Genomic DNA, 23770 nt, shown 5'->3' on the forward strand with positions numbered 1-23770 from the left:
TAGCCTTTTCATAGGAGTCATCAAAACATATTCCATTTGCTACTTTCAGCTATTATTCTGAAATATCACATATATGTGTACGACTTCACAGAATAATCAACCACATAAAAAATCATGTGATATTAGTTTCATTGAATCACCCACCATTATCTACGAAGATAATGCTACTTGTGTTGCTTAGATACAAATGTGTTACATAAAAGGTAATATCACTAAGTATATTGCTCATAAATTATTTTATCTTGATGAATTACAACCATATAGGAAGATAAACATCTTGAAAATTAAATCTTGTGATAACATCATAGATTTATTCATAAAGTTTTTACCAACTTCGACATTCTAAAAATATGTTCATGGTATTAGTATGCGACGACATTGGATTTGCAAAGATCAGATGTCTCCTTGTGAATTTTAACTTGCTCATACATCATATTATACTCTTTCTCATGAAATTTCTCATTAAAGGTTTAATGAGGTAATATCTACACAATAATATATATCATATTTCCTATTTTCCCTATTAATATTTTTAAAGAAGATACTAAAGACATATTGATCCACATATTATACTTATTGTTCTCTAAACTCGCTTATGAGTTTTTTCTTTTAAGTTTCTCTCATATGAGTTTACAATGAGTCAATAAAGAATATATACCATATCATTTTCTCTTTTTTTCGCTAGGTTTTTAATGAGTTTTAATGATATATCACCGTATTATATTTCTTCTCATGTTTTTCTCATAGAGTTTTTAGAAGTTTTTACGTGATGTATACAGATAACCAAGGTGGAGTGTTGCAAAATAACTAACTCCAGTGAAGTGACACCATTTAGTTGTTTAACATGTGGTCAATTTATCAACTGCCAAAAATTATGTCTATTAAGAAATGATGTCTTCTCAAGAGATATGCTTTTTTTCATCATATTCATTCAACATATTAAATATATAAATATCCCATAAATTAATAACCAGACTTTTTATTTTCTCTATTTTTTGTCTGCCTACAATTACTAGTAATAAAAATCATGCGATTTCGCACGCTAAGCACATCGCCCCGTCACGGCGCGTGCGACACACCACGTCTGTAAGCCAAGCACGCACCAACACCGCGACACGCCGACTCACCTCACCGCACCACCTCGACGCCGCGCCTCGGCTATCGACCTGCCACCAGTGCCACATCCCAACAACCTCCCCCTGCCGCGCGGTGCCGCGTGCGAGCAGATGGCAACTGCCGCTTCCGCCTCCCCCGCCGCGCGGTGCGCAAAAGCCCCGACCCGAGCCCGAGCCCCACATTCCCGAGGCCTACCCCACCGCGCCAGCCTCCACCTCGGCAGCGCGAGCGCCACCAGCACCACCGCCAACGGCAGCAGCCTCCACGTGCCCCCCCCCCCCCGCCCCCCACGATCGCACCGCTCGCCCTGCCCAAGGTGGCCGGCGCTGGGGGCGCCCACAAGAGCGTCCTGCTTTTCTACTGCGAGGAGATGAGGGAGCTCGCCCAGCAGGTGGTCTCCAGGAACGACGACATCGAGCTGCGCTCCGTCTGCTGGAGGTGCGGTCCCAGGCTTCCCGTTCCTTCTCTTCCAGCATCGCGTTGATTTTCAGATGCTAGTTTTTGGACTGTGCTCTCGGAATTGGGACTCGCCGGGTTTACAATTGGAGCCCGAATCTTGTATTATATGTCCAAGTGCCTTGACTCCAGACCGCTCCATTGTCTCGGGAAGTTAGTGAAGTCCTGAATTCTGGAACAAAACATACCACAAGATTGCATCTTGTCCTCGAAGCCTTTGACGGTACGTTTAAGGGGAAAAATAAATGCACGTAGCGGGTGGAAAATTAGTTAAAGATGTCCCCAAATGCTGGAGCCTTGCTGACCGAAGCCTGCCCGGTTTCACAGTTAGTTCATCAGCATTTTCTTGAAAGGTAGTTTATAAGTATTGAAAGCCAAGCTATATGCAGTTACAGGACGCTTGTTGTTTTCGATTGGGACAGATCGAGCTCGCTACAACACACTGATATGTATCCTTCACATTGAAACTTAGGGTGCGTTTGGTAGGGATCCAGATTCTTCCTAGAAACGTTTCGGTTTCAGATTTTTTCTGAAAACGTTTCTCTGGTGAATCAGAATCATCTTTGAAAACCGTTTAGCTAGCTGTCTGGATTCAGTTTCTTGAAAGAGATGATGGTGGTGCAATTGACCATTTTGCCCTTCGCTAATATGCTATTTTTTGTTTTTTTAATAACAACAATAACACAAATAATGTTTATTTAACTTTTCTTTTAACATTATCTTTCTTTTCTTGATGGGCTTCCTATTTGAGTCCACCAAGCCTAGCCCACCCACACATGTCATGTGCCCGAGGTCGTCTTCTTCCTCAGGACCAAAACAGAAAGGAAGAGAAAGAGGTTCGACTGGTGGTGCTCTAGCAGCAAATCGGAAGCAGAGAGGTGGGAAAACGGTCCACGGGATGAGAGCAACCCATTTTTAAGATCGGGAGAGTTGGAGGAGGAGAGTAGTGGTGGATGCCAATCGAACCCCATGGGCTACGACGCTTCTGTCTACCGGATTGGGGAGGAAGAGGAATGGCATAAGTGGGTAAATAGATTAGAAATCAATGGAGAGGTCCAAAGGAGAGGGGTGGAGAAACGGGAGAAACTGGGTTTTGGCTGATTCGCTGGCACAGGCAAAAATCTTGGAACTGATTTTGCCATTTCTTGCTCGGAACGATCCCAGGCGGATGCGTTTGGCAGGGATTCCAGCGTTTCTCGTTAGAAACGGAATCGTTCCGAGCTACCAAACGGGGCCTTAATTTCTTTCACAACATATACATTGTAGAAAACTGCCATAGAGACCAATTTACGACAAATGATGTATCATTCCAATTTTCCAATGTTCTGAGTGATTTTATTTATAGGTAGGAATCAGATTTGTTCTTTTGGAATCTTTCGTACATACAACAGCAACATTTCATTTTAGCAAAAATTGACAAAAGCTTGTCTCATACGAGTTTTTTGTTCGATTTTTCAGGACATTTGCTGATGGGTTCCCAAATTTATTCATCTCGAATGCTCAAAGCATTTGCAGGCAACATGTTGCTCTTTTAGCATCATTTAGCTTGCCCAGTGTCATATTTGAGCAACTATCAATCATATATGTTCTTCCAAAATTGTTTATTTCTTCATTTACTCTTATACTCCCATTTTCCCCAACTGGGACTTCCGAGCGTATGGAAGATGAAGGAGATGTTGCCACTGCCTTCACACTTGCTAGAATTTTGTCAAATATACAAATATCACAAGGTGGACCTTCAAGTTTAGTGATTTTTTACATCCACGCTTTGCAGGTAAGTAAAATTATTACATATCATCCAATGAACTTCTTGTGCTGTTTTTTTCTCGAATACGCAGGATAGCTGCGCATCTTTGTATTAAGAAGAATAGAGACGAGTTTACACGACACCTATTGAGGCAAGTAGCATACATAGATAGAAGAACCTGAGCTAAAAGATTACATGAGTAGTATCAAGTATCAATAGGTACAACAATAGCAGCTGCAAACTAGATGATAGAGTTGTATGTCCGCTGCTGCACCATGACGATGGATAGTTTTTTGGCTCCTGCCTCACACCAAGTAGCGATGTCTCCGTCGATGAGGGCCATCAGGGAGTCTGAAGAGACATGATGGTTGTTGAAAACGATGTCATTATGCGATTGCCAAATCCTATAGCAGATTAAGAGGACTAGTGAATCCAGGTCCTTGCGAAGCTGCTCGGCGGTGCGCCGTCGAAGGTCAAGCCACCAAGTGAGGAGCCTAGGGTCGGTCGTAGGAGTATGAATCCCTAGAGACCGCCACCATGTCTCCCGCACCAGGGTGCAGTGAAGTAACAAGTGGTCTGCGGTAATTGAGAGCAGTGCGTGCAAGAGTTTTTGCATGGACAACAAGTGGTCTACGGTTTCCGGTCTATTTTGCTATTAGCCTAACCCACCAAGGACACCGACCTCTCCATCAGCACTCGGCCTAATCCGCCAGAGCCTAATCTCTCTCTCTCTCTTGCTCTGGTGTTGCTGCAGCCCGCCTCAGCCTTTTGGCCCACCTTCGCCCTTCCCATCATGATCCATCCAACATGATTGGCCTGGCCCAACACTAACCTAAGAGCCCAACACCATCGTCCTCGCTTCGTTTAGCTTCGATTCGGCCCAAGGCCCATCTCACACGTGTGATTGTGCTAATGTGAACGTGCCTCACGTCAGCCTGCTTTCTTTTCCCATCTCGCTGATGCACGGGACTCGCTTCCTTGTTCATCACCTCCTACTTTCGGACGTGCCCTAGCCAAACTCCTCATTGAAGTCACACCCTGCGTCAACTCCTCGACGCTCATGCCATGTTCGCTCATGACCGCATCGAGTTCCCCCTCTTCACATCGTGTTGCGCCCTTGCATGTTGCAACTCTGCCGCCCTGTCGCCTTGGGGCTATGGTGTTGAACCGAGGCTTGCCCTTAAGGCTGCCGCCGCCGTGTGCCCAAACCCGAGTGCCCCAAACCCTAGCCCTATCTCGTCTCTCCAACATTCCAACCCCTTTGTCTGTCACATCCTCGCTGAGATCTCCTTTTCCTCCTCCCTTCTTTCCTGACAAGCGTTGCCGCTCGCAACCCTAGTCTCGGTGAGCTTCTATACCTCCCTCTCTACTTGGTCGAGTATGCTACCGCGCCCTGGTGCTAACCGTGCCATCCTTGTTTGGTAGGGAGCAGAGGGAACCTAGCTCGAAGGGATCCCTGGCCCAGCTCATACATGTCGTCTCTTCTCATGCTAGTGAGCGCTCCTTGGCCGATGCTGTCTTTTTGTTGCTTCACTATGTCCCTCCCTCACATGACGTCCACTTTGTATAGCTCAGAGCTAACTGCAGCCTTTCAGAGTCAGAGCTTGGGAAGGAACCACCACCGCCGCTGCCACACGCCTTTTTTCCGTCTCTGACGCCTCTTTTCCCTCGTCCTAGCCATGGTATAGTCCATCGTCCCCGCCCATCTTCTCCGAGCATGCGAGCCCTCCCTTCCTCTCTACTCCCCACCGCACACCACGAGCACACACACTCTCCCACATACACAGCAACCGCTTCCGATCGCAACTGGCGTTGCTCCGACAGACCGTCGGTGAAATGGACTCCACCTTTGAGTCCACGAACCCCAGTAGAGCCCCATCGTGTGACCGTAGCGAAGTTTCTGTGCCATATGCTCCATTCCGGAGAAAGTCCGGCGAGCGCGCCGTCGAGAGAGCGAAGCGAGTGTTTTGCCTTTTTCTCCTCTAATGCACTGATGTGTGCGCCATGTGGCTGCCACATCATGGTCGTTGACGGGGTGGGGCATAGACTGACTCGGCCAACAGGCCCAGTCAATTAGTATGTTATGATGGTTACTTCTCTTTTCGGAGATGATTACACTTGATCTATCTATTATCTTTCATGAAACTGCAAACGCGTGGAATAAAGTGTGGTGTTTGTTGGTGTGTTTGGGAAAGGGGGAATGATGTGGTGAAAATAATGAAAACATGTTTTGACAGGGGTGAGTAAAGTAGTCCTCGGGGGAGGGGGCCTTTGGGAGCAAGTCTGTCTTTGTGGTATTCGTTGCAATTGAATATGTTTGCCCCGGCCACATAAAGACTGAATCATTGTGCCATCATGCTAAGCTAGCCTAGTGCAATTACATGTCCCTGATTATGGTAAAGAGCTTGAATCATACCTTTCCGACCTAATTAGATAATCACCTGGAGGGCTGAGAGCAACAAAAGACCAGGAGAAAACTCAAGTGACCTATGTGGTGCTTGAGGTCCGGCTAGAAACTACAATGAGATGAAATGAAAGTCATGAGCCCATGGGGCGTTCCACAAGCGAGAATCTGGTAAAGAATGCTAGGTGTTGAGACTGGTTATGTCCATGTCCACTTCACCACTCGCGATAGTTGGAGGCTGATCATATTGTATGGGTAAAGTTGTACGCATCTGCAGAGTGTCAATTTATTCAAATAGCCATGTCTATGATCATAGACATGCGAAGCTTGGTCACACCTTGTGGGGAACCGTCCAAATAATATTCTAATTAATCACTAGGAGGATTATTATTCATAATCATAACCTTGATGATTAACCAGAATATCATCCCGGTAGTTTCGGCACGTATTTTGTGCCCAAGAATCAGAACACATGCTTTCCAACATGTACATCACAACATAGCTTAATAAAAAGCGAGTAATAAACATTTATATTATAAGTATTAAGCATGCAACCGATTTCAAAAGCGAGCTAGGAGGAGATAAAACCCCTCAACTTCTAACCACAAAAGAACTACGCAGCGGAAAGATAAACTTATGAACAACAAAAGAGGACGGCGCCACATGCCCTTAGACACCGTCTCAAAACGCCACCTTCAGAGTAGGATACACTACTCTTGCCTGCCACCCTGATCGCTAGGCATGAAGTAACCAAAAACAGCTTCTTCTCCAGCAACAGGAGTACCTGAAAGCGCAGGTATAAGTACGAAGGTATTCGCAAAACTTAAACCATATAGAGAATATATACATAGCTCGACTCTAAGGATTATGCATTGATCATTAGCAAAGATGAGCCATAGGTTAGGTAAAATATATGCACTAAGCATCCTAGACATATGTGTGAGCGACTGAAACTTAACCAAAACATATGAAAACTACCCTGCAACTAACAACTGAACAAGTATAACTGTAAACAACATGTATATCAATAAGTAACAAGAACCAACATCACCATCTTCCACATACTGAACCACAAACCATACTCGGAACTCTACGACCGATGCAGATGGACAGAAGCATGCTCATGACCGAGAGCGCAGCAGTTCGAACTGTTTATACACCCTACAGGGGGATACTCCTAGACCCACACAACACGAGGACCATTCGGCTTGTGCCATCAGCCAAAGTGCACACAAGGGGTACTCGTGACAACCTTTCCCAACCATCCCCAACCGTTTGGATCATGCATCGCTCGACGTGGCGGTACTAGAACTACTCCCGGAGCAAACTAATACCGCTACAACCCCATCCGCTCACACCGTCGATGTCTAAGCCTCAAAAGCCACTGTTGCGAAAGTATTCGGCTCACCTTACCATTAGATCGGCATGTGGTGAGTAAGGTAAGTGCTAAAGCCAACAACACCGACGATCGGTGCTTAACCGGTTTTCCTCTACCGACCTACCCAGGGGAACTCCACATCCGGGCAGGACAAAACACCATCCTAGCATCGCACACACCTTGTTTTATACTCACCACTCATACAACTATCTCAACCTCAACAAGTGTATGTAATCATAAGAAGGTCCTATGCTCGCGAACAACGGGATGCGCCGTCGTTCGACTTCTACCGAATGACCTAAGCATGGCTAAGCATATAAGTCGAACTCATATCTAGACATTGACAACATCTCAAGGCTATAAGGAATGTAAATACACAAGTATTCAAGGTAGAAGAATGCAATCGGCATAGGTTCTACCCATTGTTACCCGACACTGGCTCACTAAACATGCATACATACATAAGTATATTTCATCAATTTTAAACTTATCCAATTACAGAAGAGGAATCAATATGCTTAGTTGCTTGTCTGGATGCACTGGCTCAAACAGGTGGGGTGCCTTGGGATCGCCCTCGGCCTCCGGGATCGACGGATCGGCGATCTCTAAAAAGGATCAACGTGTGCAATACAAATGAGTATGAATGAAGTGCAAAAAGGTATGCCACAAAACTTAACACATGCTAGAAGTATAGGATATGCGAATCAACGCAATACTAAACGATCTAAACGAAATCCGGAAATTAACAGCCATCCGGAGTATCTGGAATGGTTCGGAGTATCCGGGCTCGGACCCTCCGGAAGAGATGCTCGGTTACTGCTTTTTATTTGACTGGCCCGGAGTATTCGGGTGAATCCGGAATGTCTGAGTTCTGGAGTATCCGGGCCATCCTCCGGTGAAGACTCTCGGTTAGCATTATTCTAACTTGACTCAGAACCTCCGGGTTGATCTGGACTATCCGGGATGTACCGGACACTCCGAGTGAGGTTCCGAACGAAGCTCTCGGCTACACGATCACATAACTACCCGGAGTCTCCGGGTTTGTCCGGATAATCTGAGTGATACAGACTTGGGTTCTTCACGATTTTTTCCTCGGGTGATTTGACTCATTTTACAAATTTGTGCTACATAAACGTGCATATGCCTTATCCAAAAGGTTCTAAACCAATCTCGCACCCTAAACCCTAACCAATTTTGAACACAATTCAACGGACAAATTCTGCTGAACCCGGAGTATCCGGGTGAGTCCGGAGGATTCGAGCCAGCCCAGAAAAGTTGTTCTCGAGTGGATTTTTGGTTGATTCGAGTTGTGATCTTTTTCAAGCCTAAAGGGGGCATGTTAGGGATAGTCTAAAGGTACTAGAACTTGCTCATCAACTACCAACACGACTCTAGAACTCAGATTCAACCAAAACTCCATTTTTGCTCCAAAAAGCTCAAGAACGCCAATAACTTCAAGAACTACTCGATTCTTCCACGAAAACGAAAATGGATTGGATAGATGAGTAGCTCATGAGCTAGAGAATGCAATGGTACCACATGCATACTTTGAATCCTCCACTTAAACTCGGATTTTGGAAGAAAAGAGAGAGTGCTTGAGTGGGAGAGGGAGAGAGGGAGGAGAGCTGCAGCAGCAGCTTGGGTGGGCGTGTGGAGTGAGGGGAGGAGAGAGAGAGGGCAGGTGGGGTGTTGCCCACTTGAGAGAGGGAGTGGGTGAGGTGTGGGGCCACATGTGGGGTCCACATGTTAGAGAAAATGGGTATTTTCAATGCAACTTTAATTATTTTCTCTCCCTATTTTCTTTCTCTTATCCAAATGATTTTTAATAAAGTGCATTAACGCTCCGGATTACCATTACGCAAAAGTTAAGCATAATGCTTAATAAGCATGATTTTGCTTAAATGCGTAATTAAGAATTTGGGACGTGACACACCTTGGTTAGACTTGGAGTGTGAGTAATCCTTGATTTGTGAGTGTGTGGGCCGTGAGCATGTGTTTTGGTGATTGGAGGCTGTGAGCCGTAGATCGGTTGGTACTGTGTGTCCATCGGTCTTAAAGATGGGAACTACGGAGAATGAAATGGCTTCTCTCAGGGCCAAAACCCTTAATTATGACTTGAAAGCTTGGGTTGAGAGTTACATGTTTTAACTAGATATTACACTTAATCAATTGCATCAAAACCTGCTTTATGCTCAAAGCTAAGCCTTATAGCCTTAATCCTTGTAAACCCATTAAGCACCTATTAAACTTTTGAGTAGTATTATGGCTTGTTGAGTACCTTGCATACTCACTCTTACTTGTTGATCAGATGAGGAACCAGAGTATGACTCCTATGAATTAAGACCTTTGTATTGGTAGGCCTTTATGTTGTAATCTTAATCGAAGTATGACTGTGATGTTATTCGGTTGTAATCTATGTGTATCAACTACTGATCCAGGAACTGATACACAAAGAATAGGGGAACCCAAGATTGGGGTCCGACAATTTTGGTATATAGTTTGTCTAGTCTATAATTTGCATCGAGTCATCTTTCTGTAATATTGGTTTTAGATAAGTTTGATTTGCAAGAATGGTAGTGTTTTTTTTTAGGGGAATACAATAGGCTCTTTGGTAATTAATTAAGGGGAAAAAAAGAGATACAAAGTTGTGCAGGAAAAGAAAAAAAGAGTTTAAGACTGCACAAAAGGATGCTAACTAGGAAAGCTATAAGAGAGCAAAGAACACTAAATGAAAGAACTAAGCCATGAGGAAACATTGAGGTTGATGTTAGAGCTCATTCTATGTAGGCGCAAGTTTACAATATCTGTAAAATTTGCTTTCCACTGTTGAAAACTTGGTCTTGTTTTCCGAAATATGAGAGCATTTCTTTGCTTCCAAATCTCCTAGGTGGAGAATGTGAAGATTTCCATGAAGAACTGATTTTGGAAGTCATCTTTTGCCTTCTGTAACATTGGGAAGAAGCTAATAGAGTGATCCCACACTATACCAACTGAATCCCAACATCTGACACTGAATGGGCATTCGAAGAATAGGTGATAGGTGGTTTCTTTGATATTGTGGTTGCACATAACACCGTTGTAATTGTCTCCCTCTATATTGTAGTTCTTCCTTTTGAGTAGGTTTTTAGTGTTGAGTCTATCCATGAAGAGGAGTCACATGTGAACCTTGAGCTTCTCGCAACACTTAGATTTCCATAATTTGCTTGAAGAATACGTAGTTCCCCAACAATACTGCCATGTGTCTGTCTATCTATTGGCTTGTTGAATTTCTTGAAGTTTGTTTTGCAAAATGCGCAGTTCTGTGTGAGCCTAGTGAGTTAGAGGTATGTGAAAATGCGTTTATGGAGAATTATCATAAATGAATTGTTCCAATGATACATTTTCATTTTTTGCAAAGGAGAATAGTCTAGGAAGTTCATCCTTGAGATAACTTTCATTCCAAACATCATTCCATAGCAAAATAGTGGAACCATCCCCTGGAATGGGTGAAGCAACACCTCTAAAATGATCACAAAAGCTCGTGATATCCTTCCATCAGAAGGATCCCCTATCTTGTGTTGCATGGGGGATTTGGCCATTTGCATAGTGAGTATTCCAGATTAGGTTTACCCGTGGTATGTCCATCTTGCTGTAGAACTTGTGAAGATGCTTTAGAAGGAGCGCTTCATTTTGTATGCGCAGATTAATCACCCCGAGCCCACCCTTATGCTTTAGAAGGAACTTGTGAGGAATGGTAGTGTTCAAGGAATGTAGATTTTAAATTTTGATTAGTACCATTAGGTTCAAGGAGTACATTTTGAAATTTCGATTAGTAACCTTAATAATAATGTTGTCTACTTCTTGTACATTCCTTTGTTTTCCCCTTTCCTTATATATTTTACCATAGTGGGTGCCTCTCCTACTGTTTCCCCTTTCAAAAAAATAAAAATAATGTTGTCTGCTTAACAGATAGTTTCCTATCTAACTTTAAGATAGTTTCTTTGCAAAGATGCATGTTGTATGATTTGCATGATTTTAGAACAAATAGGCCTTATAGAATGAAACAGAGGGAGTATCATTTAGGTTCAATAAGGTGTGTAAATTTTAAATTTTTTATCTGTACCATTTAGGTTCAAGGAGTAGAAACTTTAAAATTTTGATTAGTCCCTTAGTATTAATGTTGTTTCCTTAGCTGATTGTTTTGTATCTTACTTTTAGACAGTTACCTTGCAAAGTACTCAAGGGGATGCACAAATTTCATCCCAAGATGAGCTGGAGACATACCTGTCAGTGACGCGGCCAATGGAGGATGATAAGGCTAAAGCAATAGCCAGAGTAATGAGAACGTTGAATGTGGACAAATTGACAGTTGAATTATTCTGCGCTACACTCACTTTGTGTGAATGGAATGTTAACGCAGCTGCAGAGGATTTTGATATTTGCAGGGGCAATCCACAAATTCCGGAACTGTCTCTAAAGCAGAAACTTGTTTCGCAGTGTAAGTTTTCTAACCTCCTGTTCTTTTGTTTGTGCATTGCTAAGACGATTGAAATTGTATCCTTTGGTTGTTCAGTTAACTTTGTAAAGGAACAACTACGACACTTCTTCCTTCCAGATGTCAATTCTTCTGCGCCAATACATGCAAGAAGGAAGAACGATCTTAAGGGGCCTAATTTGTCTAATCAACCACTACATTGTAACTCGACACCAGTGAAGCACAAGCTAGTTGACGAACATGAATCATGTGATTTGTCACATCAACAGAAGAGGAGACTAGGGAAGTTGCAGCGAGGCTCACTACAGACTCAAACACCAAGAAGGTCACCTAGATTGGCACACCTGAAGAATACTTGCAACAGCACAAATAACATACCGAAAGAAAGATCTGACGCTCCAGAACCATCACCAGCTCTGGCAAATCAGGTGAAGGATAGAGCAGACAAATCATGTTTACTTCATGAGAAACAAGATAATGTCTTGAAAGGAGTTCGTGGGGGAAATAATAGGTAATTCTTCAGCTTCTCCTAGTTAGAACTCCCTTTTAATGTCTCAAACTTCAGCTAAAATCATTTTTTTTATACCTTTTTCAGGTTCCTTATCTCAGGACTCCAGGAAACTTGAACCAACATGCAGTGAGGTGGGCTTAAGTGAAGAGCATGGATGTAATCAGGGAGAAATCGGAAAAAAATTGGATCAAAACAATGCTGGAGAAAACAGTTGAGATCAAACGGAAAGAAATGCTTTGGATACTTCTGAGTCATTCATGAGTACAGGTTGCATAGATACAGAGTCATTGCTAACCTACTCTGAATTGACATCATATTCAAGAATAACTGAGTTATCTTTTACATGGAAGCCCTCACAACATGACAACTCCCTTGAGAAAATTTTACTTGACATTGACAGGGACAACTTTATAAACACCATCACACGTGTACAAAAAATTATCCTTGATGATATTTCAGATGTACAGACTGCAGATGTAATTGAAGCCATTGTGCGGATAGGGATTCGTAGATGGGGTTCATGCCTTCAGGATAGCAGTGCCCAAAGGATAGTGGATGCATTGCTGGAGCATGCTAAAAATGTCAAGGAGCAACAAAATTTTAATATTGAGGTTAGGAAGGAAGGATTTTCTGCAAAGCTACAGGATCACTCAAAGTGGCAGCTTAAAGAACTGGAAACTGAATACACTCCCTTGGAGTTAGATTACAAGAAAGCAACTGCTGATGCTTGCATTTGCTTCTCAACATTGGAAGAACACAAGAAAAAGATGGATGCCATTCAGAATGATATCAAGGACTTGCAGGAAGCATTGATGATGGAGGATGAACTGCAAAACTGAGGCATCAACTCTTGGAGCACGAGATTCTGTATCAAAAGTCTATAATGGAAAAGGTAAGGGTAAATATGGCTCTGAAGAGCTATCAACAGACTCTTGATGAAGTAAAAAGACGGCTAGCCTCAACTGAACCTGGATCAATTGATGTTGAGGCATTGGTCAAGGTAGAGATGGATAACATGAGTAAGGAGTTTGAGCTCTCCAAGGGAAGTCTCCTAAATATCAACTTCAAGAAAGAGTAAAGAAGGTGTTGCGGCTGCTGGCAGATATTTATTTTCTGGCTATGTCCTAGTTCATGGTAAATCCTTTCATGGCAAGTTCTTTTGTATTCTCTTAATGGCCATAATATGTTATCAGGAAAGAGATAACTGTGACTATTCATGCACCATAATGCTTGTTTTTTCATGATAAACTTTCTTCATAATTTCTCTTAAAGCTTGGTTATATTTATTAATTGTGATAGGGCTATATACTTGCCTACATTTTGCATATCGTAAACCACCTGAAAAACTTTGAAGTACAACGGTCCGGTCAGGTACATTTACTGGATATTGAAGGAGTTGCTTGAAAACTAGTTAAGAAGTGCTGATTATGTGCTATAGTAAGCTACCATTCATGTCACTCACTGCGGGAGTTTCACTAGATGCGGTAGTTTACGTTATATAGTCAGTTTATTTCTGAAGAGTTGCGAGGTTGTAGAATGCGCCCTTCTTGTTCATGAGCTGTGGGTAAGTGCCACGCTCCACCACCTTACCCTCTCCCAGGAAAGCAATTGAGTCTACATTCTTGATTGTGTTTAGTCGATGTGCCACCACGATTGTGGTCCTCCCTGACATTATTCGATCAAGAGCTTCCTGCACCACTTGCTCTGACTGTGCATCAAGAGCACTTGTTGCTTCATCAAGTAGTAGTATTGCTGGATTCCGGATTATTGCTCTTGCAATTGCAATTCTTTGTTTTTGTCCTCCTGAGAGTTGTGTACCATGCTCTCCACAATCAGTATCATATCCATCCTTCAAAGATCTGAAAAACAATAGGCTTTGAGTTCCTTATGTTGGATAATGCTAGTTCAGACGAAGGCATGTTTGCAACATATATATTTTGGAATAGGACAAATTATAAGACTTACGAGATGAACTCATGTGCATTTGCCGCTTTAGCAGCTTCCACGATCTCATCTTCATCAGCTTCTGGCTTGCCGAAAGCAATGTTGTCCCTGACACTGCCTGAAAACATTGCAGGCTCCTGACTAACAAGAGCTGTAAATCCTCGAAACCAAAGAATATCCATCTCCCGCACATCCATACCATCAATCCTTACAGCCCCTCTATCAACATCATAGAACCTCTGGATCAAGCCTATGATAGTAGATTTACCACAACCACTTCTCCCAACCAGGCCGACACTCGTTCCTGCTTTCACGTCCAAGCTAAAATCCTGTAGGATAAGGCATTCTGGTCTTGTTGGATATGCAAAATCTACCTTTTTGAACTCTATTCTTCCTTGTATTTTCTTCTTCTGGTCGCCCTTTTCCACCTGCAAAGTAGCTCTACATTATTTTTTGATTCATAGCAATGAGTATTGTAAAATCATATTATGTTTTCATGACTGCTGATCTATATTCTATACGATGTTTAGAGGCTAGTGATGAGCGTGTTACCTTTGAATTTTGTGGAGTGATAGATTTCCTATCTAGCACCTCAAACACTGAAGCAACTGCATTTGCTCCCTTTGCCACGTCTGATGTCATGCTACCAGCATCAGCAATCAGCTTTCCTGTGCTCACCAGGACGAAAAAGGTTTTGAAGACATCACCCGCCGAGATCTCCCCAGACTGTGCCAGCTTCCCACCATACCAGAAGTCCAGTGCCCATGATAAGAATGAGAGGCAAGGCGACAATCCTGTGGTGAGCCCTGCTACCCACGACTTCTTCCTTGCTTTCTTCAATGGTTCCTCTTGTGCTTGCTCGAAGAGCTGAAGAACCTTGGGTGAGCATCCAAAGGAGGTTACCATCCTGTGGTTGTAAACAGCTTCTATGGCAATCTGAGTACTTTGATGCTGAGCCTTTGCCAAGTCCCTTGACACATTCGAGAGAACCATCTTTTTGGCATAGTAGCATATCATTGTAGATGGCTGTACAGCTATCATGACAAGAGCAAGTTTCCAAGCTACCATCAGGCCCATTGTCACTGCAATTATAATTCCAGATGCCGTTTGAAGCAGTAAGGAGATTCTGTCCGCAACAAGGGTTTTGACAAGAGAAGCCTCATTGCTTAGCCGAGAGCACAATGAACCGCTTGAATTAGTTTCTTCATCAAACCATGCCGCCTCAAAGGTTAAGATCTTTTCGAGTACTTGGACTCGGATGCGCCTAACAAGATGCTCCCCCATGTACGCAAAATTGTAGTGTTGCAATAGATTAATAACAATGGATACCATGGACAATGAGCAGAAGATCAAGGCATAGCGTCTGATAATTGCGTTCATCTCATTGTGGTCCTGAACAAAGAATGCAGCAATCATGCCTCCGATGGTTATTGCATAGATAGGCTGCAAGGAACCATATACCAATGCAGACAGACTGCCTACGACTGCATGCCTCCACTCTGGTGCGTTCATTGCAAGAAGCCTGGAGAAAGATGGTGCAGGTGGAAGAACAGCAGAATTATTTTCCTTTGAGATAGCTGGTGTAAGTGGCGTTGGACTTGCTCTAGACACACTGAGACGGCTGGTACTGGTCCTGGCTACTGAGGAAGCTCGAAATTGTTCACTTTCTTGATCGATGTAGCTCACCATCTTCTGCAATTTCACAAGTCTCGAGTATGGGCCACCCTTGTTGATCAGTTCATCATGTGTACCAATTTCGGCTATTGTACCCCCATCAACTACTGCAATCTGATCGGCATTCTTCACGGTTGAGAGCTTATGAGCTACTACCTGATTAGTGTTAACGGATTATCAGCGCTACAGTTACATATAATTCTAGAAGTTTTGATCGTAGTATCATAAATTAGGAAGAGTGGAGTCGATGACAATTTACCAGTGTCGTTCGTCCCATAGATGCTTGATCAAGTGCATGCTGCACCAACTTCTCCGATTCCGAATCAAGTGCACTTGTGGCTTCGTCAAGTAAAAGTATAGCAGGGTTCTTAATAATTGCCCTTGCAATGGCAATACGCTGCTTTTGTCCACCTGATAACAGTGCTCCACGCTCGCCAATCTGCAAGAATAGTGAAAAAACAACCACCATAAAATATGAGAGGCAGAGCTTAAGGTGGCTGAATATTTATCTTCTGTTGATGCACATACCTTAGTCTCATATTCATCGGGAAGCCCCCTTATGAAGTTGTGAGCATTTGCTGTCATGGCTGCTGCATATACTTCATCCATGGTTGCATCTGGTTTGCCAAACAAGATGTTCTCTTTTATTGAAGTACCAAACAATGCATGATCTTGGCTGACGAGTCCCATTTTACTTCTGATCCACTTTAGTTGGAGTTCCTTAATGTCGAAACCGTCAATCTTGACAGTTCCTTCACTGGCATCATAAAACCGCTGTACTAATGCTATCGCGGTCGACTTGCCGCTGCCACTGGACCCAACCAGAGCAATAGTCTGCCCAGCAGGAATCTGGAGGTTAAACTGTTTGAGGACTGGCACATTTGGCCTTGATGGGTACACAAAACGGACAGATTCAAACTCAAGCTCTCCCCGAATTTGGTCCAAGATAAGGCCCTTCGGGTCGTCAGCATTAATCTGTGGCACACGGTTTGTCCTTTCGAGAATTCTTGTAGCAGCAACAGACGCCTCAATGAAATGTTTCAGCTCTGGGAGTGCCATTCCAAGGGATCTGCAATATTCAATAAGTTTGTTATAGTTAAGCTTCTATCTATTATATTATTATTTAAAAAAAAGAGTCACCACATTCGCTTTTAAAGTCACAAAGTTCCCACGTTAACTATAAAAAGAAAGAGATCTAGATCACTCATTGTTACCAACATCTAACAGTCTACATTAAACCAAATAGCCCATATCAAATACGATTAATAAATAACTAAATTCAAAAATCAAAGAGTCCATATCAAATACGATAAATAAATACCTAAATTCGGAATTAAGTTTTTGGAAAATTAGCAGTTCAATTTCCATACAGTTTGAGAAATAAAATATCTAAATAAAGAGTTCAAATAAAATAAAATAAATAACAATTAAAATTAGGGTTATAATAGAAAAATAAGGATCCATATCAAATATAGTCTTATAAAAATACAAATTCTTATAAAAATCAAATACCTAAATGAAGAGTCCATGTAAAAAAAATTAATCAATAGCTAAAATTCATAATAAATAATTTTTTTTTCCAATTCTTTAACTAATATAATAGATTAAGAAGCACCATATAGATCAAGATCATCACATCACGCAGCCAGTAGGCAAGACACAATACGAAGTCAAGACAAAACTATTCTAATTTTAGTTGGACTATCTGCACCGACGGACGATTTTGACAATTGTCAAAATGTATACAAATTTAACTAAAATATGTATATGATTCGGGTACAAGTTTGGAGCATAAATAATTTTCTTTTCCACTAATATATTTTTTATTTTTATTTTATGTATTTTGTAACTAAATGACACTAACCTCATAAAAAACCCGAAAAAGACAAATTTTAATTAAAGATTATTATAATAAAATATTATAGTAAAACTAGTCACGCTATTAACGTGTATCACCTCCTAAGTACATATATCCAAGACGAAGAGCTAAACTAATTTTAATTAAATGGAGTCATGAAGTCAGCACGGCACAAAGAGTAGAAGAAACGTACAGGCCACCCAAGACGAAGGAAATTCCTGCAGCATATATCCTTCCTCCACTTTCATGATGGTACATCACCAATCTGCCGCCATACCATGCGAGGAAGGCCCAAATGGCGAACGAAAGGCCGGTGAATCCAACAGCAAGACCTTTCGCAATCCCTTGCTTGATCCCCAGTTTGATCGTCTTGTCAAGGATCGCTGTGTATCTCTGAATGATCCTTTTCTCGGCTGTGAACGAGTAAACGGTCTTGATCGAGCCCAGTGCTTGCTCGACCAGGGAATTCGCTTTGGCATACTCATGGCGCGACTGGCGGGAAAGGTAGAGAAGATACTTGCCGTAGATGAGCCCCGGAATTATCAGAAGCAGGACTAGAGGAAAGGAAACCAGAGCCAGCCTCCAGGAGAAATAAGTGGCAAACGCCAGTCCGGAGAGGAAGACTGTAGAGTGCATCAGAAATAGAGGGACCTGTTCCAGATTAAAAAAAAAGATCAATCAGTTACGCTGTTATTTCTCCTTGAATGATGAACCAATGTGAGATTCTAGTATCTTGAGTTTAGCCCCTTTTTTTGTCTGAATTTTTATTTTCTGTAAGCTGCCTAAATTATTTCAACGTCTTCAATTTTTTTTCAAGCTATTTTACTGTGCAAGTGTTTTGGCAGCCACCATGCCCAGAAGTACAGAGCAGTTAATGCAAACACCAGTAGTCTTCAGCTTGCTGATACATCCAGCTCACACCAGAAATAAGATGGATTATTATTCATATTTTATTCTTCGTATCTTATTCTGCAAACATTTGTTTTGCATATCTAATGCATTCTTTTGTACTTTATGGAGTATGAGAGCATCTCTACACAGTTCCATTCTGTGCTTTATAACCATATGTAAGCAGCACCTCATGTGCTCACATCACATATCCTCTCTCGCCCACCTTCAAGGTCTATGACGACATCAAATGAATATGATTCTCGCATTTTCATCGTTTATCACAATGTCTCATGACGGTGCTCGACAGATAAAATACGAGGGATAAATGCAAAAATCCCCCCAAAAGTCACTTGGATTTTGACTTTCCTCCCCAAAAATTGTTTTGTTGCAAAAAACCCCCCCAAAGGTTTGATTTTGTTGCAAAAACACCCCCAAAAATTAAAAAAATCACAAAAAATTCTAAAAAAAACTAGAGACAATTAGAAGACCTTTTGTGATTTTTTTTTTCAAAAATAATATACTTTGCATCATATTTCATGGAGAGTAAGTTTGAAAAAAAAGAAAAATGTGCAACTCATTTATTAATTCAAGTTAAATGCATAGTTAATTATTTACTAATCCAAAAATCATGAAACAAAATTTTTTAGTCTTCTTACATGATCCTCTATCTTGTAAAAATACATGAAATCTTGAAATAGTTATTGTAACGTGCAAGATTGAGTAAATGTGTTGCAGATAGATTAATTCATAACTAATCCATAACACCCCCAAAATTAGTGAAATCACTTTTATTAGTTTACTTAAACAATTATTTGTGTAGGAAAAATAATAGTAGACATGACAAAGTTAAAATAACATGAGTTAATAAATGAGCTGCACATTTTTCTTTTTTTTCCAAACTTCCTCTCCATGAAATATGATGCAAAGGATTTTATTTTTGAAAACAAATTTCACAGAAAGTCTTAGAATTGTCTCTAGTTGTTTTAAGAATTTTTTAATGATTTTTTTTATTTTTTTGAATTTTTAGGAGGTTTTTTGCAACAAAGTCAAATTTTTGGGGGGTTTTTTTGCAACAAAATAACTTTTGGAGGAAGTCAAAATCCAAGTGACTTTTGGAGGGTTTATGCAGTTTTCCCAAAATACGACGTCGATCTCGACTTCTGGAGTCTGATTCCAAAGCAGATGACGTCACCATTGGCAGAGAGCCAGATGGCATTTCTGATTATATAGGCGGCTACCGTTGGTCAAACTATATGATTCTCGACTGATTCAGTGACGGTCTGGAAGAAGCAAGCAGGCAGGCTCCCACCGTCACAAAGGTACCTCTCACGTGCCCTCATCTTAAAAGAAAGCTAAGCTTGCATCAATCAAGGAATAAACTTCCATGGTATGTCTGGACGTCGTTATAAAACGAGACTACGGCGACCTAGCTAGGGTCATTGACAAATAAAAATGCGTGGTTTGGTTAGTCTGTTGACTGAATTGTGACAGGGAATATGCAGCGTGTTCTATGTGGTGTTTCTGACGACTGGAGTGAAGGAAAGGCAGGCAGGGGGTTTGTGCGTCTACAGTGTTACTTGACCCTTAGATTCGGATATCTAATTTGGTAAAAAATAATAGACACGTGAATGTTATGGCGCATGAGCTACCGACGGATCAGAAAAGCTCCAGTACAGACGTCCGACAATAGGAGGTCAGCCCTGCACCATGCTTCATCTCTAGCCATATTTTCTTCATTCCGTTCCTTTACTCGTTTTCATTCCCTTTATTTTGTCCCATATCTAACAGTTTTCTTTCGAATAGTTTTGTAAAGAGAAAGGAGAGAAAATCCCGTCTTGAAGGGAATAACTTTAAGAATTTTTTCGTGACGGGAACCGTAAAAGAAACAAAAATCCTTTCGTAAAAAAATTTTAGTCCCTGACAGAAATCGGTTGGGAATGGTATGATGAGTGAGTGAGTGGGTGAGTTGTTGAGCTTGGCTGTATAAAGAGAAGCGTGGCTGGAGGAGAGAGTAAGAAACCAGACAACTCTGAACAGAACTCCGAATGTAAGATTCCTCCGTTCTTTCTCCTCTCTGAATTCTTTCTCTCTGCTCTTCCTCGATCCTCTTTCCAATTCTTCTCCCAGCTCCACCCTAACAACGTACCAGATTCCCCCGATGATGCGTGCGTCGGAGCCCCATGAGCACTACACTCGCTTCTAGAAGAAGATCGGCGCATAGACTCGCAGACAAGATCGGTGAAATATAATTCAAAATCTGACTTGAATTCGGGATGTCTGATTCTATAAAAGTTAACACTGGCGCTTACCTTCTCGCTGAGGACCTCTTGGATGAGGGACGCGTCCTTGGAGATGCTGTTGATGATCTCCGAGGTGGTGGCCTCCTGCGAGTCGAAGAACCCCACCTCCTGTCGCAGGACCGCCTGCAGGTACAGGTACCGGATCCGCAGCACCTGCCGCTCGCTCGTCCTGCTCCAGCAATACCCTTCTGCATTCACAAGCAAAAATTTGACAGGGAACAATTTGATCCCGGTAAGATTTCGAGAGAAAAATAACCATGTTCCAATCCGGACATCAGTTCTTCTAAACATACATAGACGAAAAACATGTCTTTTAATTTTTGTTCGCGATACACGTGCCACAGAGAAGGAAACATAGATTAAAACATAGTAGAGAGGAAACCAACGAGATGTAAGCTAGGCTTGTTTTGAATGCAAAAATTTCATAGGAATTTTTTAATGCATATGAGATCCTACCACTCTTTTTTTTAATCATAGGATCTATATGGGAATCCAAAAACACAATTCAATTCCGGAGAGAATAGTGAAGAATAATTTCTTCGTTCGAAACACATCTTTCTTCGTTCGAAACACATCTTTAAGTAATAATATGTGTACAGCGAAGGCATGTACAATCAGAGGGGTAATCTGAAGAAGTTACCCATGAACGCCACCGCCAAGACCGCGAACGCCAAGTAGACAAAATTCATGCACGACTGCATCAAGGAGAATGTTACAGCAAATGTACACAGATGATGATGAGCTCGAAGAACACGGAATGAACACCTGTCGCTAGTACGTGTACAGCGACCAGGCGCGTGAAATAATGCACGGCACGAACCTTCTCAACCTCGTGCATGAACTGCACGCTCGTGGCGCCACTGCCCACCTTGGCGCGCCCGTACCCGAGCGCGTTCATCACGTCGCTCGCGAAGATGAGGAGCAGGTTGGTGGAGCACCCGTCGCCGATGGCACCGAGCGTGCCCAGGGCCATGAGCAGGACGTCCACCCGGTCCGCGAACCTGAACATGCCGCGGATGCTCATCGGCCGCTCGCCGCCGGTGCCCGACGGGACACTCATCTTCTTCTTCTCCTCTCTATTGCAAGCTCAGCGTCAGCAGGAGATGGCCGGAGCAATGCTTGTGGGCTGGCTACTAGCTAGCACAGCTCGCTTTGTTGTGCTTCAGAATGGCTTTGGCACTAGCCACTAGGGCTTTATATAGCTGAGCTGAGTACATCAACACATGCGTGTATTTTAGTAATTATCATCCCTTTATTATTTGGGCTCCCACGATGAGGATGCTGTCAAAGTCGATTATGCGAATATTTGAATAAAGTAAGAATATATGCTGATCTTAATGTGCGTGTCGAAGATAGAGACACGAGTTTGTATATGCGCTTACGCCACGCCTTTTTTCTTTTGCACAGCGCATGGCAAAAGAAGACTAAAAAAATTGGATTCACCAATTTAGGATATCTCAATATTTATTTATGAATTTATCAATATTTAACACATTCACTTAATTATAGGGAAAACAGTAGTACTTCATGCATGCACATAATTTCAACACGTAGATAACAGTAATACAAAACTAACAAAATTTGTTTCATATTTTTTGAGTTTTATATATTTTTCTTTGCATTTTAGATTATTTTAGTCGATTTATCAATATAACTAATATTCCTTTCGATATTTTTTGGAATTTTCCAAAAATAAAATTATATTATATGTGTAAATATACATGTATATGTATATATATATATATATATGTATCAGTATATCTATACATACACATATGTGGGGCCCACTGCAACAAATAGCTACAGTACCCAGACCCTGAGATGTCTCGAAATCTTGGCTGGATAATATATGTTATAGATAACTTTACATCCTATTTTACCTTATTTAATCTTAGAAAAAGACAAATACAATTAGGGTTTTTCTTGATCTAATCCTAAGGCTTTAACAAGTTATCTCATATTCTAGTTCCTGATGAAGAGCTTGCTAGATGAACTTGTGTAGTATAACTCTATCATCAGTAGCGGACGCGACCTCCAAACGCAGGCGGCTTTCTTCCTCCTCCTACTCCCCCATCTCCCCTCCCTCCTCCTCCTCCTCCTCCTCTTCTCCTCCACCCCTACTTTTCAATGGAGGTGCACCCCTCGTGTTGTGGATCCGTCGCTGTTTGTCGTGGGTCTCAATGGGTGTTCTCTGCTCCTACCAAACTAGGCTTGTTCTGGATTGTTTATCCCACTCTTTGTTGGGAATTCGATCTGGATCAAGATCTCTGGCTTTGGCTCTTCGCTCTCCAATAGGGTATGTCTCAACTTCTCGTCAGATCCCCTTGACGTACCTCATCCCCCTCCTTATATAGTCAGTGTAGAGAAGTCGTATCATACTTGAAAACTTTGAACGTAGCCTTCCCAAATTGTATTTCTTCCGAGTATCTGGAAAGTTCCTTCCTAATCTAGGGAAGATTTCCGTATCAAATACGATGAACTTCCAAGAATATTGGCCCATGCTTTGTTTATCGTATGGCGGTTGTAAAACCTAGCATATCGGATTAAAAATATGTATGTGGATACCCGTTACAAGGATATATCACATTTATAGTAAATATATAATTATTAATTACGCATAGATGCATACATCACATTGCAACAGAATCATGAGTTGGAATTCAGCATGTGTGGAGAAAGTTGGCTGCAATTTACATGTCATTGGGTCTTCCCATTTTTTCTAAAAAAATAATATAATGCAGATGCTATTGGCTCTTGGATAATAATTTGGTTGTTGTTGTGTTAATTTAATATTACAAGTGTTTTCCTTTCTTTTTGATTTACTGTGGTAGCTACGAGTTTATATATGCACCATCTTTAATTATGCCATTAGCCTTTTTCATGCCAATTGGACCTATATGAAGTGTATGGTTTGGTCTCTGATAAATAAATCAAAGAAGCAAAACCAGGGTTGCTTCTTTTCTGTATCTTAGTCTCAAGTGAAAATGCCTTTTCGGTTGGTAAAGTTAACAAGACAA

The 23770-nt window shown here is 41.8% G+C and overlaps 2 protein-coding genes across 2 annotated transcripts; one reads left to right on the plus strand and one right to left on the minus strand.

Moving 5' to 3' along the window:
• The first annotated feature begins 1222 nt into the window (after positions 1–1222).
• Positions 1223–13370, plus strand: LOC133919620 (B3 domain-containing protein Os03g0120900-like). The gene is made up of 5 exons (XM_062364067.1): positions 1223–1554; positions 3031–3346; positions 11299–11578; positions 11654–12086; positions 12171–13370. The coding sequence occupies exons 1-5, from the start codon at positions 1487–1489 to the stop codon at positions 12199–12201; spliced, it is 1128 nt and encodes a 375-aa protein (XP_062220051.1). The 5' UTR covers positions 1223–1486; the 3' UTR covers positions 12202–13370.
• LOC133919611 (putative ABC transporter B family member 8) lies at positions 13343–21908 on the minus strand. The gene is made up of 9 exons (XM_062364055.1): positions 21574–21908; positions 21394–21448; positions 20763–20941; positions 17756–18213; positions 16233–16773; positions 15964–16143; positions 14583–15860; positions 14052–14458; positions 13343–13945 (listed from the first exon to the last, which is right to left on the minus strand). The coding sequence occupies exons 1-9, from the start codon at positions 21811–21813 to the stop codon at positions 13594–13596; spliced, it is 3690 nt and encodes a 1229-aa protein (XP_062220039.1). The 5' UTR covers positions 21814–21908; the 3' UTR covers positions 13343–13593.
• Between the last annotated feature and the right edge of the window lie 1862 nt (positions 21909–23770).

Source organism: Phragmites australis, chromosome 1, assembly GCF_958298935.1.
Source record: "Phragmites australis chromosome 1, lpPhrAust1.1, whole genome shotgun sequence".
Lineage (NCBI taxonomy): Eukaryota > Viridiplantae > Streptophyta > Magnoliopsida > Poales > Poaceae > Phragmites > Phragmites australis.

What these genes read in the sequence shown, in the direction of transcription:
- LOC133919620 (XM_062364067.1), top strand. Translation starts at nt 1,487, where the DNA reads ATGAGGGAGCTCGCCCAGCAGGTGGTCTCCAGGAACGACGACATCGAG. An exon ending in CTGCGCTCCGTCTGCTGGAG is followed by an intron (nt 1,555 to 3,030) that starts GTGCGGTCCCAG and finishes TCGATTTTTCAG; the next exon opens with GACATTTGCTGATGGGTTCC. An exon ending in GTTCGTGGGGGAAATAATAG is followed by an intron (nt 12,087 to 12,170) that starts GTAATTCTTCAG and finishes TACCTTTTTCAG; the next exon opens with GTTCCTTATCTCAGGACTCC.
- LOC133919611 (XM_062364055.1), bottom strand. Translation starts at nt 21,813, where the DNA reads ATGAGTGTCCCGTCGGGCACCGGCGGCGAGCGGCCGATGAGCATCCGC. An exon ending in AAGAGGTCCTCAGCGAGAAG is followed by an intron (nt 18,214 to 20,762) that starts GTAAGCGCCAGT and finishes AATCTGGAACAG; the next exon opens with GTCCCTCTATTTCTGATGCA. An exon ending in CTATGGGACGAACGACACTG is followed by an intron (nt 15,861 to 15,963) that starts GTAAATTGTCAT and finishes AACACTAATCAG; the next exon opens with GTAGTAGCTCATAAGCTCTC.